Genomic DNA, 15940 nt, shown 5'->3' with positions numbered 1-15940 from the left:
TAGCAACACTATCCTAATATGTTGGATAGACAAGCTTAATTGTAGGAGAGATTGTTGTAATCTCCTTCTATTTATGTACTTGATTCATCTTAGTGAAACACGCAATTCTCTCGTTCTAATCTTTTTACAAAGATTACTTTACATCAGTAAATATATATGTGCTTTAGACTACTCATACTTTGTTTTCTTAGCAATTTGGAACACCTTACAATTACCTCCATTGTATGTTATTTATTTATTTTTATCTTGAGATAACACATTTCCATCATAATAAATGATAATATTTACTATTGCCACTAATTGTGAAAGCTTTACATAGTAAAGAAGGAAAAAAAAAAGAGTTAGGTAGAATAGATTTTCATTAATTAGAGTTACATTTCATACAATATAATACGCGAGTGGGAGACAAATGGTATCTTAACATTTGTTAGGGAAAAATGGTAAAAATTTAGACTCGCCGGTTAAATGGGTGACTCATCAAACCTGTTTAATAAACAAATTATATTCTATTTTAATATTCCAACACATTTAATAAACAAAAGTGTTAAGACTTAAACTTGACCCTACAAGAATTCTACCAGGATCCTGTGACCACCCTTAATCAAGGATTCTTGTTTATACAAATGGGCAGGACATCCTTCCCTTAATTACAAAGCCCATTGGGCCATAGTCTAGGATTTTGGCAAGGTGAGCACATTGATAGAATTATACAAAATTTAATAAATAAAGAACCTCAATCACTTATGTCTAGCATGCTAACAATAGAGATGATTGTATTATAGTTCTTTTTTTTTATTGAAATTTGCATATAACCCTATCTTTTAATGCAATTATAGTTTATATCCTATATTTTTACTATTTATAAATCAAGCCTTATAATTTAGCAAATATGTGCAGACAACACCCTGTCGTTACATCAATTAGTTAAACTTAATCAAATCTCTGAGTTAAGTTAACTATACTAAAAGAATTACGAAAATACTCTCAACCAAGTAATACTAAGGGCATTTTAATTATTTTAAAAATAAAATATTTCTAACCCAAGGTGTTTCTGCACATATTCATTAAGTCAGAAAGCTTGATTTATAAATAATAAAATATAGAGTGTAAATTATAAGTACATTATAAAACAGAGTGTTATATATAAATTTTGGTAAATACTACAGTGTTATGTTTCCATATTAGCAAACTCCAAGTTGTTACTATAGCATGTAATTAACTCATCTTTGCAAAACTTCTCCAACTCCAACTATACATATATACATATATATATATATATATATATATATATCAGTTAAAAAAGGGTGGTGATGTTTGAGTATTAATTGTAGGAAAGTTGATTGCTGTCATAATAAGCATCCATTGTTCATTGCAATCAAGAATGGCTCAGCTTTTAATTCTCTCTTTAAAAGGAGTGTAGCAAGATGGAAGCAACTTTAATTACTAAATTAGTATCTTGTTCTTATTCTTAGGCATTGTGACAAGGATTCACATTCGAGGGAATTAAAATTCTTATTAAAAAATAATATGAAGTCAAAAGAGAGTCGACCTAGGTTTTGGGTCTTCACCGAATAGCTTAAAGATTAGGATTTAGATCAGAAATAAGAATGCATAGGTTTTAGATTGAATTTGATTGAGTAGCGTTGACTTTAAAAAGAAGATAAAAGGTACAAAAAAAAGTTGCCATCCTGAGATTGCTAATAGTGACCTAAAAGTTAAATAAATATAGTGTAATGGTTCAATTATACTTTATTTATAGTTGATAATGTATTCAAAGTTGATAATGTATTCAAAGTAGGATTATCTACTTCACTTAAGTGCTCGAACCCAATTTACATAAAGTATATGTGATGTTACCTAAACCTAAGTTATCTCTTTTATAATTTTTCTTAGAGATTTTGGAGGTCATTTTTAATATATTCTATGACGAAGGGTTGAAAGAGAAGATTAAGAGGGCTAGAGAATATATGATCAACACCAAATAAGTTCAAAATAGTAAAAGAAAAATAGAGGTATGCAAACTAGGACAACTTTATCCATAATACAAAAGCGAGTAGATAGGTACAATAAGAGAAAAATAATATTACTCCTTACAATATATTATATTATAAGATAATAAAATAGACTTAATGTCCTATTAGGTAAGCTAGTGCAAATCTCTCATCACAATGATAGTCAATCTATAACATATGTCAAATATGGATAAGTCTAGTGCTCAATAAGTAACACCGTCACTAGTATAATAAAATAGATATAAGAACACCCGACATGAAAACGTTCTGATCTAAATTGAGTTTGCTGTGGCATTGGCAATAGTGTAAGAGATTCATGTGACAAAGTTACTATCAAATTTATAAATTTAATAAATAAATAAATAAGAAGATTACAACTATCTATCATGGGTCACGACTAAGGCTCAACTAAAAGTGGGCTCGACCTAGTCCGAGGGTAAGGGAGGGGGGAAGGGGGGTAGGTCACCCCTTTCCTCCTACCTTATATACACCACAGCAAAAGGGCACGGAAGTTGACAGCTTAAGGAAAGTTCTGAATAACTTTCAAACTTAATTTTTTTTATTCTAATTATTCTAGAATGAATTAAGGATGTTCTATCACAATTATTTAAAGAATCCAACGACATAGCAAAGCATTAAATTGATTGGAGAACTCAACGCAATTCAAGTTTAACTTAGAGAGTTTTCTAATTCCTTTACAAAGTTAAATTCTTATCTATTATAAGAAGAGTTTTTACATGTGTTTAACTTTTAGTTCTACATCAGAAATTGATCAAAAGCATTGAAGAAGCTAAACCGAGTTTACATAAGCTATCACCACTAACACAAAGAGTTTGAGACACGATCCATATTGACATACTGTAAACTTGAAGCAAAGGCAATCTAATAATGGAGTAGTTAATTGAGAAAAAATTTGAGCAAGAGACATAAACTTCAATACTTAGACGATGGCTCATTTGGGGTTGTAGTTACTTATTATTTTTACATACGATATGATATATATTTATCTAATTTGGGCAAATCTAAGATATTTTTCTCTTGACGTACTGAGAGATTTTTCACATTAAAAAAATTGTGACATTGTTTTATCATACTTTTACTTTTTCTACTCTTAGTTGAATTTTCTTATTCTATTATTACTCAAATTTTTTAGGACCGACTTGAGTTCAATTTTTATAGTTAGAATTCTATTGGGTTCCATGTCCTACTCAATTTTGATTTTTGAAATTCGATTCTTATAATAAAAAAATATTCCATTAAATACTCTATTGTTACCATTGTAGCAAAAATCTTTTGAATACTCATTGATATAGGAATAATCTGAGAATTAAAATATATAAATTAGGAAGGAAATTTGAAGCAATTGTGAGAGTAAAACTATTACTCATTGTGGACATTGATGAAGATAATTTAGAAACTTTAAAAATATCACTTTGAATAAAATTAATCATTCCTTTATATATTTTTATATGCTAAATTGAGATAAAGTTAAAATTAATCTAAGGTGTTAAATTAAATATTTTTGTAAACGACAATAGTTTTTTTATTCTTGAAACTATTATTTAGGTAGGATTCAAGCTAAATTAAACAGGTAGATTGTGAGCTTTTTGCCAATTTCCCTTTGGATATTAATTAGGTCACATTTATGAGATGTCATCCATTCTACTTTAATTTGAAGTCCTCCAAGAAACTATTTGTTACTTTCAAAATTATCATTACAATTAGTTCTTGATGATATACTTATATAATATTCCTTTCAAATAGTTATTAATATAAATAAAAATATATAAATGACCAAAATACTCCTACTCTTTTAAGTTCAAAATATAAATTACTTCTCGAGTTTTTTTATTAAAAAAAAAAGATTTTCTTTTCTTGTACAGTGATATCAATATTATAATCAAAACCATTTTGAGTAATTTAAGAAGTCAAAATGAATCTTTTACTAATATAAGTTTATTTGATCTATAATTAGTTAGATTTAATTGAAGAGATGGCATTATTTAAAAGGGTTTCAATATTTTCGGACAGCAATTGTTATACTTAAAAGAAATTCTGTAACAATTATGCAAAAATATCTTACTTAAAAGGCAACTAATGGGTCATATGAGTGCCCTAATGATGTATTTTATTTCGCTAAATAATATTTTATTCTCTGTAAACATCCACCTTGCGTTATAATAAAGTATATATGTGACTTATAAGACATGACGACCGCCTAATTAGGGTGATTAATTATTGGAGGAACAATTAGAATTAGAGTACATGATGGGATTATCAAGGCATCAACTGCTAATTTAAAAGTCTAATTGTTGTTTGGTTTTTATTTATTTTTTTCTTTTTCTTACTTTCACTTTGGAAGGAATGTTATTATGATTAAATAGTCAAAGCACAAATCTCAAAGTCCATCTCAAAATAAGCACAAATCTCAAACCTCACTCACTTATTGTAGCCTAAAGTTGAGAAGCTCCTAGAGGTATCAAATGTAACATAGGCAATAATTTAGGAACTCTAATATAATCGATAGTATACCCTTCTCAATATCATATTTCTAGTATATATATATATATATATATAATTTACATAAAATTAATTACGTGTGACTCTGAATTATATCATATTTTCGTACATATCTTTTTATTTATTTATTTATTTTGTGACGCTTTCGTTTCTTATTAATACTTTTCATCTTCTTTCAACATGGACGGAAAATATTAAATATTTATTTTATCCTTAATATTTGTATATATTTTTCCCACTAAATAAGGGTAAAATGATAGTAAATAAGAGAATCTCTATGAATATAGGCAATAATTTAGGAAGTCTAATATAATTATATTTTTAAAATAAAAACTATTTAATAGGCATAAAAAAGCACATACACCTTTTTATTTATTGAATAAATTAATATGTAAAAATTAGTTAACATTAAGAGAGAAAAAGAGAAACATCCATATAAGTTTTGAGGATATACTTTAGAAACTATATAAGCAAACATTAGACTTTTAAATGGGTCTACATGTTAAAAAAAACATTAAATATCTAAATTTTGGTCTAAATTAATGTACAATTCTATGTTTAATCCCAATGTAATGAAAAAATATTACCAAATTTTGTTTAAAATATTATTAGAGGAATTTTTAATACCAGGATGAATAATTAATATCAGAATTATCTTTTTCTTTCTAAATTTATTCCTTGTATCTTATGCTTCAAAATTAAAAACAAATGCATTTGTTAGTACAAAATATTGTAATCACAAGTTTGTGAATACAAAGTACTAAATATTTTTTTTATGTATAATTATATATGATCAAGGCACACTATTAATAGAAGATTGCTACATCCAAAATAATTAAATATTAAAGTAAAAGAAAGCAAAATTCAAATAACTCATGATCACTACAATTTTAGGTGAATGATGCTAAATAATAATCATATGAACAATACTATGTTTGGACAAAATAGAGTTCGGCTGAACACTAACACAGAAAAATCATCTTTCATAATAGGAAAACCAAATGGCATCTGATGGTACTTAACAATATCCGAACAATATGCACAAAATTGAAAAGAATAGTGATTTTCTCATTTTCTGACTGGAGTTTCCTTCGTAGAGGTTCTCCACGGTCTATGTAAGGAATCAACGAATATTTACAATATATCTAATTTAACCAATTATTTCGATCCATCCTTGGATCTTTGAGTTTTTTAGGTAAAACTTTCTATCAATTGGCAAGAACTATTTGAATATGAGTATTAGTCAAATATTGACTATAATTTGTAGCATATTGACAGAGCGAAATCAGAAGTTAAGAGATTTTATCCATTAAAAATAGATCAATGAAGATCAAGTTTCATAGGGAGTTCTAAATTTTTCTCACAAAAACTATTTTATATGAAATGTGAGGAGAACCACTATATATATCTAATTATTATTTATATATTTGGTATTGATCAAAGAGCATGGGTTTGTCATCACCATCCGATACCAACCAACATAATGATTGAGTAATCTATAACGATGAGTATTAGGCATAGAGGCAATCTAATCATAAAGTAGTTAATGTGGCACATTGCAAGCAAGAGGTAAAACTTACATATTTAGATGATGAACTAACTAAGAGTTATAGATTCTTCTTACATCAATGAACGATATAATATAGATTAATTCAGTTTGAATGAATTGGGACTTTTATCTTCTCGACAAACTGAAGGTATTTTCATATTTAAAAAAAAGTAAGATAATGTGTTTATTATGTTTTCACATTTTCTAATTTTACTCGGCTTTTTTTTCCCTATTTGTTTCGCTTTTCAAATATAGTTAATCTAGTAAAATTTAATTTTTCTAATATAAATCAAATTTGACCTTTGACTTGACTTGAACTTTGACATTGACTTTTATTTTGTTCCAACCAGATTATCATTTTCTCCCTATTCTATCGCTCCCTATCTAATATTACAAGTCTCAAATCTTAGTTATTATTTCTCTTTGACAATATATTTTCCTTCAAATACATAATAAATATAGAATGAAATACCTCAAACATCTTAAAAACATAAACATTTAGTAAGGAAATAACTTAACTTCAGGCATAACCATAAGACCATAAGAGGGTATATTTAATAGATGGTTAGAAACTTTAATCTATTAATTAATGAAGACCCCAACAAAACTTCCAGCGAGTCAACACATGGTCTACCTGCCTCGAGGAATGTGCAAAGAAAGAACAAAGTGTTGATTTCCAAGTAGGATTCTTAGGTGTCATCACTTGCACAACCACTTTAAAAATTAAAATAAAAATTAAGTACTAGTCCTTATTTATTTATTTTAAAAAAATATTCCTAATGCCCCCACTTCATTTGTAGCCTGTCCAATATCTTTGCTTGTGAGATCTGCATCTATGTATTTATTAGGGTTTTAATTAAAGAGATCTGCATCTAGGGCACAAAGAACCATGTCCTTAGGATTCATATGTTTCTTTCTTTTTTAGTCTTTGGTGCAAGCTATAGATAGATGTAGGAAGTGAGATGCCTTTTGGAACAAGGTTGGAAGAATCATTACAAAATATAAATCTCAGAGCTCAAATTTTTTGTGAAATTATTTGGCCCAATTATATATCCAATCTATTAATATGATATAAAGTTACAATTACTTTTATATATATATATATATATATAAGTAATACAATTTTAGAGATGATATTATGATGTTTTTTTTTATAAATTCCTAATTTAAGATTATAATAGCATAAGAATATATTGAACATATGCATGAAACATTGATTCTCTCTCTTCTTTATAATAATAATAATTAAACGATCACCGCCAGGAGCACAGTGTTTAAGTGCAAAAGTTAGCCTTTTATCCAACTAGTCTATCGGCTCATAATTTATAAAAAAATAGTCAACCATTATTCCGTATATTTTAAGCTAAACATGTAATATTGACAAACAACGCGGTAGATTAACAAATAAAGTTTATATTTACACGTAGATAACTTAAAATTCTTAGTTTTGTATAGATGGTCTTCATATTCGATTTTAACAAATATGGGATACATATAAATTTTTAACAATAAAAGGATAAATATGCCCTCTCTATACATGTATGAAAAATGTATAAGAGTTTTTTTTTTTCATTTTATGTATTTAATGAATCATATTTTAGTTGTCATTACTCATGCAAAAACAATGGTTTTGTGATCCAAGAGGAAATACTATGCAAATATAAGATTAGAGGAGTATATGAATAAAAACGAAACTTATATAAGGATATCCACTTGCCTAATTTGCTTTTAGATTAATGGAAAATTTTTGAATAGTTATTATAGATTCTTAATTCTTAAACTGTACCTCTAATTTAGAGCAACATATTTTAATATTTAATTCTAGTTTATAATAATAATAATGTAATAATTGTCTTTGATGTGATAAAATAAGAAGTGCAAAATTAATTCAAGTATTCTTGGTTTGATAGATAAATTTAATTAGAGTGTTCTCACAAGTAAGAGAGATTAGATATATAAGAAATTTGAGCCAAAACTTCTGGTGAAAAATTATGCAAAAAGATTTTATTTATGGAATGAGATAAATTGGTAGTAGAAAAAAGCAGAGACAATTTTTAAAATAATTTAAGCTAAATCCAAGGGTAAATTTATAATTGTGCTTATTTGCCCAATAAAATTAGAAAAGAAAAAAAGATAATTCGGAAACGAGCAATAAAAAAACCTTACGTAATTAACAAAGATGTGTTATGAAAGAGACTCTCAAAATGTGAATTTAGAAAAGGAAAGGATTTAAGTGCAAGAATCCAAATAACATTACGTGTTGTGAAAGAGACTCTCAAAATGTGAATTTAAAAACAGAAAGGATTTAAGTGCAAGAATCCAAAGAAGACTACGTGTGAATGTGATGAGAAAAAACGACGGGGTCAAAGAGCACGCGTTGACCAGTCAACTATAATATCGAAACCTCGTGGTTGGACCACTTCACCACTTCATCTCAGCCGTCTGATCTTGATCGACGAGTTTCCAGAAGCCAGGATGCTAATACTCCCAAAACATTTGACTCACGACGAAGAAAAAGTTGTCTTTTGAACGTTGACTTCTTTGCCATGCGTAATTTGAATTAAGATACAACTTAGGGAATTCTTTTTAATCCATATTACGTTATGTTTCAAGTTTTGTTATACCTATATCTGCTCCAAATAAAAAGATTTAATTTTTTTCCTCAAGATTTAAAGATTTAGTAGTTTGAAAGTAACTTTAATACCTTAATTCAAAAACTTAAGCATCCGGTTTCATTCAAATAATTTACCCTATAAAAGGTGAACACGATGACTCAGTAATTTTCTATTCATTTTAGCTATATTTCTTATCAATTTTATAAAATATCATACAATTTTATTTTATGGAATTAATTTTTTATTTCTAATTGCCAATAATTTCTCCGGAGACTCTTTTTTTTAGTTAAAATAGAAGAAGTTATTTTACCACCCTCCCTTATTTATGGGTAAAATGGAACGGTTAGTTTTTTTGTTAACCGGGCATTATAGCTATTTATGCGTTGTCTAACAAATATAATAAAATTGGTCTTTTTAGCGTTATTTAGTTAAGTTTAATAGAAAAATTAACGGTCCTGATTTAAGATTTTTTAAAATATAAAAATAAAAAATATATATATATTTTTTTTTCAAGAAGATAGGAGCAGTTACCAATTTGAGATAAAGTTGGAGAATTTTTTTTAAAATTTAAAGGTGGAGAATAAAGTTGGGAGGCATCCAATCCATCCATCATCAAAAGAGCATATGCCAATTTTGTCCTTCCAAAGTTTTTGTCTTAATAATGACATAAAATAGAGCAATCTATACTTCTAGATAGAGTTCCTATCACATTGTATTTTTTTGGTAGGCTCCATGCCTATTTGATAGTGATAGTCTAACAAACATATAATATATGTGCTTAAATTTTTTGTCTACTTGTTCTCTCCTGCAAACATCTTACTCCAATGTGAGCTTATGATATCCTAATAGGGATTTTTAAATATCATAATTACTATTACATTCTACATTTAATTAAATTAGGAAAAAAATATCACTTAAAATTAGATCAAAAGGTATATTTTTACGCTAAAGTATTTTTAGCTATTAAAATTTAGATAAAATGAAAAATATGATTTATTAGCGCTAATATTTTGTGAGATGTAAATAAAGTCTTTTACATTCTTATTAGAGGTTGACTAATAACCTCTTTCTTTCTCTTCCAATTGGATGCAGTACAAATACCAATCAAGAACCACCATTGATGATGGACCATCCTCTTACCTTCTTTCTAGAAGTAGCCATGAGAAGGAGAAGAAGACAATTTTTGACTTGGAAAACCCCATTGAAATATTTGTGAATCCTCTCCTCTCATCCTCATTCCATCCATCACTTTGCTGTGAGCCTAAACATATATATGTCAACCGCCCTTTTCTTTTGTCCCCCACTCACCAATTTGTCATCTTCCTTTTCTTTTTCTTAAGAAGTAGATATATACATCTTTCAAACTATATAAATGTATTATTAAGTCCTCTTCGTTGATATTTTATCTAGAACTTTTGATAGAACTATATCTCTAAAATATTGACTAACTTAATAGATTATTGCCCAAATAAATACTTTGGCGATTATTCATATACTACCGAGGAGATTGACCGGTTCTCATAATTTGGAAAGGAGGAGTTGATTTGCAAATATTTTTAAACGAGTGGTTTTCATTATTGGGCCAAGAAGTGGAGAGAGAGAGAGAGAGAAAAAGAAAGGGGAGGGATGATGTTGCCAAAATGAGAACGGTTGCTGCTGGAAGAGAGGAAGGGAAAGAGGAGGGTGGTGGGAGAGGAAGAAGAGTACACCACGTATTACTCTCCTTTTACCAAACCCCAGGGTATCTATTCCCGTGACCCAGGTGGCAAATCTCCCACTTCCAAGCTCGACTCCATGAGAGAGAAAGGAAGAGCTCGTCGCACCCAAGAGAACCTTCGCAGCCTCGGGGCAGAGTCTTAGAAGGAAGAAGGCGAAGAGACCCACATGAAGATAAGGAAATCGAACGCCAAGGACGTGAATCAAGCAGGAGGAGTAGAAGACCAAGGTGGGGAAATGGAAACTAAAGAGGAGTTAGAAGAAGAAAAAGGAGCGGAGGCGAAGAGAGAAGGGAAAACTATAGTGGTCGCCGTCAAGATGGACTCCCAAAGCCGAGAGCTCCTCACTTGGGCCCTCGTTAAATTGGCCGTTCCCGGTGATCTCGTCATCGCTCTCCATGTCCTCTCTTCTTCTTCTGCTTCTTCCTCCTCCTCGTCCTCCTCCTCGGCACAGGACTTCGCCTCCATGCTCGCCGTCTATGAGGGCTTCTGCAATCTCAAGCAGGTAGGCTAGTCCGTCCCCAATTTCCAATCTTTTGCCTGTTTCTCCAACTGTTCCCACCGACTTCTTCCGACGCGCTTCTCAAAATCCAATCTTTCGAGCGATTCTCGCAGTTTTTCATCGAAATCTAACCACCCATTTCACAGATCGATCTGAAGCTTAAGATTTGCAAAGGTTCGTCCATCCATAAGGCGTTGGTTGGGGAGGTGAGCTCCTTTAAGGCGTCCAAGCTAATTCTCGGTGCTCCCAAGAACAACCGGGGTGCCGGGTGAGTGCATTTGCTCTTCTTATTGTGTCTTTCTGGTTTCTTCCTTGCCCCAGTTGCGTAGTCTTTTCTGATGCTTCAGACTTTCTATTAGGTATTCGTCTGTCTCTATTGCGAAGTATTGTGCGAAGAAACTGCCTTGCGAGTGCGCGATGCTTGCAGTGAGCAATGGCAAAATTATTTTCCAGAGGGAAGAAAAAGGTTCGTTGGCTTTTTACTGATTTGTTATCGCTGAGTCTTATGAATTTAATATGCTCAATTGCTGAACTTTGATTCTTGTATCAGATAAAAGAAAAGTGCGCGGGCGTGGCCTTTCGTCAAGCTTCATCTCTAGAGCTAGCGGGAGGTCGACTAAGGATTTGGCTAAGTTTCCCGGTTGTTGGGATAATGATCTATACTGTGAGTTGCCAGTTAAAGGTCAACAGGGTAATGATTCGAGATCTTCCGAGTATCTGCAAGATGGTGATGAGTTGAATTCTGGTGGCATTTGTACTAGTCAACCTACAAACTTCATCTCTGAAACACAGCAGAAGGATCTGCCTTGCGGCAAAGATGGTGATTTGTACTGCTTGTTTCCGATTAAAGATCAAGGGAGAGACGATGCTAAGCTTTCAAATGAGCTGAAATCTCTTGATTCTTTCACTTGCAGTAGCTCTGCCACCAGTCGATCTGCAAGCTTCACCTCTGAAGTCCACCGACAAGAGAGCAACAACTTGACTGAACTCCCAACCGATGGGGATGGGGATTTGTATTGTTTGTTGCCGTTTAGAAGTCATCTTAGGAGTGGCAATGATATTAAGCCTTCAACTGAATCAAATGTTGGAGTGAGTTGTCGTAGCAGTGTCACTGATGATCTTTCATCAGTGACAAATGCTTCTCCCAGAAAGATCTGTTCTGTATGCACCCTTGTCCCAGATCCCTCTTGCTCAAATGAATCCATGGAAGATGAGCCACCTAACCTGGCTCTGGTGCAGAGATCAGAGGCTTCCTCAAGTTTATCCATCGCTTCTCCTAAGGAGTTGCCAGAAGGTAGATCTGGTCGGACCCTCCTTAGGAAGACAATGTTAACCCACAAAAGGAGTGCTTCCTTTGACTTGCCCAAGGTCTCCGTGCTTAAGTGGGCAATGAGGCTCCCGAGCCGCTACTCAGCTATCCATCCTGATAGCAAGTCCATAAAATCAGATGCAGACACCAAACTTGATTATGATTTAGATAGCGGGGCTATTCTGGCTGAAACTAATTCGCCTCCATGTCTTGCTTTCCCAAATGAAGATGGAAGGGATCGAAAGGAACTGGAGGGTCTTCAAGAGAAGTATTCATCAGTTTGTAGATTGTTCAGCTATGAAGAACTCAGTCTTGCTACATCAGACTTCTCTGACGGTCACTTTCCTTTACCCAGACATTCCACACATTCATGCTGTATTGGATGAAATTCTAATTTGAATTAATTTGTAATGCAGAGAAGTTAATCGGAAAGGGTGGAAGTAGTCGGGTTTACAAGGCCTGCTTTCTAGATGGCAACATCTTTGCTGTGAAAATATTGAAGACCTCTGGTGATGCGCTGAAAGAGTTTGTATCAGAGATTGAAATTTTAACCGCCTTGTGTCACAAGAACATCATCTCCCTGTTGGGTTTTTGCTTTGAGAACAACAGTCTCATGTTGGTATATAATTACCTTCCGAGGGGCAGCTTAGAAGAAATTATTCATGGTAGGCATCAGAGATATAAGTGCAAATTCTTGCTAACTTTTCCCTTTTTCTCTCAAATCTTATTTATTTATTTTTATTAGGTGAGCAAGAGAACAGGTACATTCTTAGTTGGGCTGAGAGATATAAAGTGGCGATTGGTGTAGCTGAGGGTCTTCATTATTTGCATGCTGGTGGTACCGTTCAACCTGTGATCCATATAGATGTTAAGTCTTCAAATATCCTCCTCTCTGAGGATTTTGAGCCACAGGTTAGATTTACCACTTTGTTCTAATATAAGCTTTTTAATCAGTGTGTCACAAATTTCTGGTTGGAATATTTCAGCTGTCCGATTTTGGGCTGGCAAAGTGGGTGTCATCTTCAGCATCACACGTTAATTGCACTGATATTGCTGGGACTTTCGGGTTTGTATCGTCATGGAATTGTAAAGTTAATTCATTGCGACTGTTATAGACTTATGACATCTAAATTTACATCTCTTTTATAGGTATTTGGCGCCTGAATATTTTATATATGGGAAAGTCAATGAGAAGATTGATGTATATGCATTTGGTGTCGTGCTTCTTGAGCTTATTTCAAGAAGAAAGCCCATAAGGACAGGGTGTCCTAAGGGACAGGAGAGCCTGGTCATGTGGGTAAGTCATCTTCTAAAGTCTATGTCACTCTCTAAGCACAAATCATGACTTGAACTAAAACCAATTGAAAGGTTTAACTTCCATCATTGATGTACAAGATGGATGGAATCTACTTAGTTCAGTTATTACCAAGTGAATTATTGAAGATATGTCGGACCTTCTGATCCATCATTATGGCTATTCTCCTTTTTCTAATTCGTTGCCAGGCAAAGCCAATATTGCAAGGTCAAGAAATTAAACGGTTGGTGGATCCATGCTTGGGCAATGAATATAATAGTGAACAGATGGAAAGGCTGACCCTGGCTGCTTCGATATGCATAAGGATGGCCTCTCAGTCACGTCCGGGAATGGATGTTGTAAGATCCCATCTTCTCAAATGAATCATATGTTATTTTGCCCTCTGAATTAAATATGACATGTGGTAGGTAGAACAAAGCTAAGAAAGTATTTAGTTGTTCTCTTGGATTTGGAAAGGCCATTTAAACTATTGATGATCATATCCATGATCACAAACAGAGGAAATGGTGGAGCCATATATAGGTGGGGCTAATACTGCTATCCATTCTTAATAAAGCCCCACAGGAACCACATAGTTGTTTTCATAAATGAATTGGTTTCCATTATTCAGACTACTTAATTTTAGACAGTAAACAACTAGAGGAATTCCATGGATAGAAGATATTTGAATGAATATCTTATTTCCTTTTGACTGCAGGTTTTGAAGCTGTTGCAAGGGGATGAAGATGTTGTTAAGTGGGCAAGGTTAGAAGTTAGTGCTTCTGAAGGTTTTGATGGTTTAGATGGTGAAGTAATGGCAGCAGATGCAAACATCCAATCACATCTTAACCTCGCGCTGCTTGACATAGAGGATGATTCACTCTCAATTAGCAGCACAGAGCAAACTATTGATTCTTTATCTGCGTGCACATCCATGGAGGACTATGCGAAGGAGAGATGGAGTCGGTCGTCAAGCTTTGACTAATTAATTTGTTGTAAATGTTGTGACTAAGTTGTTTTTCTATAAGGTGTGTGTCTTGTAAGTGTTCTTCATCTTATCATCTGGTTGATTAGATGCATGGCAGACTAGGGTAAATCAAAATTACCATCCTCTTTGCCTGTTTAAGCCAGCCCCTTTCTCCTATGTAAAAGATTTTTTGGAAGGAAATTCTTTCCTTTTTTCAGTATGATCAATTGGTTATGGCTTGATTCTTCTGTGCATTTTACATTACTATTTGTATTCCTTTCAATCATAGCAGCATTAATTTATACTTAGCATGCTATTTTGTGTTTACTAATCTTCACACTGTTTTTAATCGATCCACTTCTTCCATTTATTATTGCTACTAAAGCATTGACATCTGATATAATAGAATAGAATCATAAAGACTTTCTTATTGCCTTGCCATTTATATATTTATAGTTAGTTAGTTAGTTAGTTAGTTAGTTAGTTAGTTAGTTAATTTTACATCAAAATAATCTCTGCATCCATACATACCCTAAGCATGATATCCAAGTTGCACAATAAAACAAAGTAAGGATAGTGATATTTAAGGTTCGCAATCTATTCTTTAATAAATGATTAATATAAGAGAAAAATCTCTATCTTTGAGTGTAGTAGTTGTATTATATATTACATATATACTTTTGGACTAAGAAACTTGCACGGAAGAAAGGAAGTAGATCTGTGAGGGTGACCCAAACAAGTTGAATCTAAAGACTTCCTTGAGGTGTCTCTTTCTTTCTTGGTTATTGTGGATGTTATATTTCTTATCGAAGAAGACAAAACAATGAAACTTAATATTTTATGTATAGATATAGATAGATAGGTATATATATATATATAGAGAGAGAGAGAGAGAGAGAGAGAGAGAGAGAGAGAGAGAGAGAGAGAGAGAGGCAAATTGCACAAGAAAAGAGAATTCAATCCACAATTCAATATTAGCTCCACCTTTTAAGATAAATACTAGTATAGCTATTCTAAATTTTTATATTAACATAAGAAAGCTTATAGCTGTATAAGATTAAAAGTATCTAGCTGTATGTTAATATATTACATAATAATTGCACTTATATAAAGTAGAAATGATAATTTGATAGAGGAAGAGAAAGGAGAAAATAATTAATAATAATTAATTAAAGTTATGTCGTTTTAGGTGTAAAATAATAATTGATAAATAAAAAATATTAGATTGAAGAGACGTGGGTGGGGAGAGGAATAAGTATCAGTATATTAATATAAATTAAAATAATTATTTAGTTGCTATACTAGTACAGGAAGACGTATACAAGAATAAGCATATTTTTATTCTTTAGTCTAGTTTGCATTAACTACATATCGTAGTGACGGCTTTATGATTCTATATCAATCCAAAGGTACGTACGATCTTATTACTTTGACATTAATGTTTTGGATCTCAACTG

General features: G+C 31.9%; 1 protein-coding gene across 1 annotated transcript; it reads left to right on the top strand.

Annotated features, from left to right (window-relative positions):
- The first annotated feature begins 10373 nt into the window (after positions 1-10373).
- Positions 10374-14674, top strand: LOC140772364 (protein kinase STUNTED-like). The gene is made up of 10 exons (XM_073114398.1): positions 10374-10916; positions 11060-11181; positions 11273-11379; positions 11464-12558; positions 12639-12887; positions 12968-13134; positions 13209-13288; positions 13372-13519; positions 13726-13875; positions 14235-14674. The coding sequence occupies exons 1-10, from the start codon at positions 10581-10583 to the stop codon at positions 14499-14501; spliced, it is 2721 nt and encodes a 906-aa protein (XP_072970499.1). The 5' UTR covers positions 10374-10580; the 3' UTR covers positions 14502-14674.
- Positions 14675-15940: the final 1266 nt, after the last annotated feature.

This window comes from Typha angustifolia, chromosome 12, assembly GCF_048772165.1.
Source record: "Typha angustifolia cultivar Huaian chromosome 12, ASM4877216v1, whole genome shotgun sequence".
NCBI lineage: Eukaryota > Viridiplantae > Streptophyta > Magnoliopsida > Poales > Typhaceae > Typha > Typha angustifolia.
Note: the sequence above shows the minus strand (reverse complement) of the source record. Positions and strands in the feature narration are given on the sequence as shown.

Bases quoted from the DNA above. Each gene is read 5' to 3' on its own strand.
- LOC140772364 (XM_073114398.1), top strand. From the start codon at position 10,581: ATGAAGATAAGGAAATCGAACGCCAAGGACGTGAATCAAGCAGGAGGA. The intron at 12,559-12,638 runs GTCACTTTCCTT...TTTGTAATGCAG, and splicing joins TACATCAGACTTCTCTGACG to AGAAGTTAATCGGAAAGGGT. The intron at 13,289-13,371 runs GTTTGTATCGTC...TCTCTTTTATAG, and splicing joins GATATTGCTGGGACTTTCGG to GTATTTGGCGCCTGAATATT.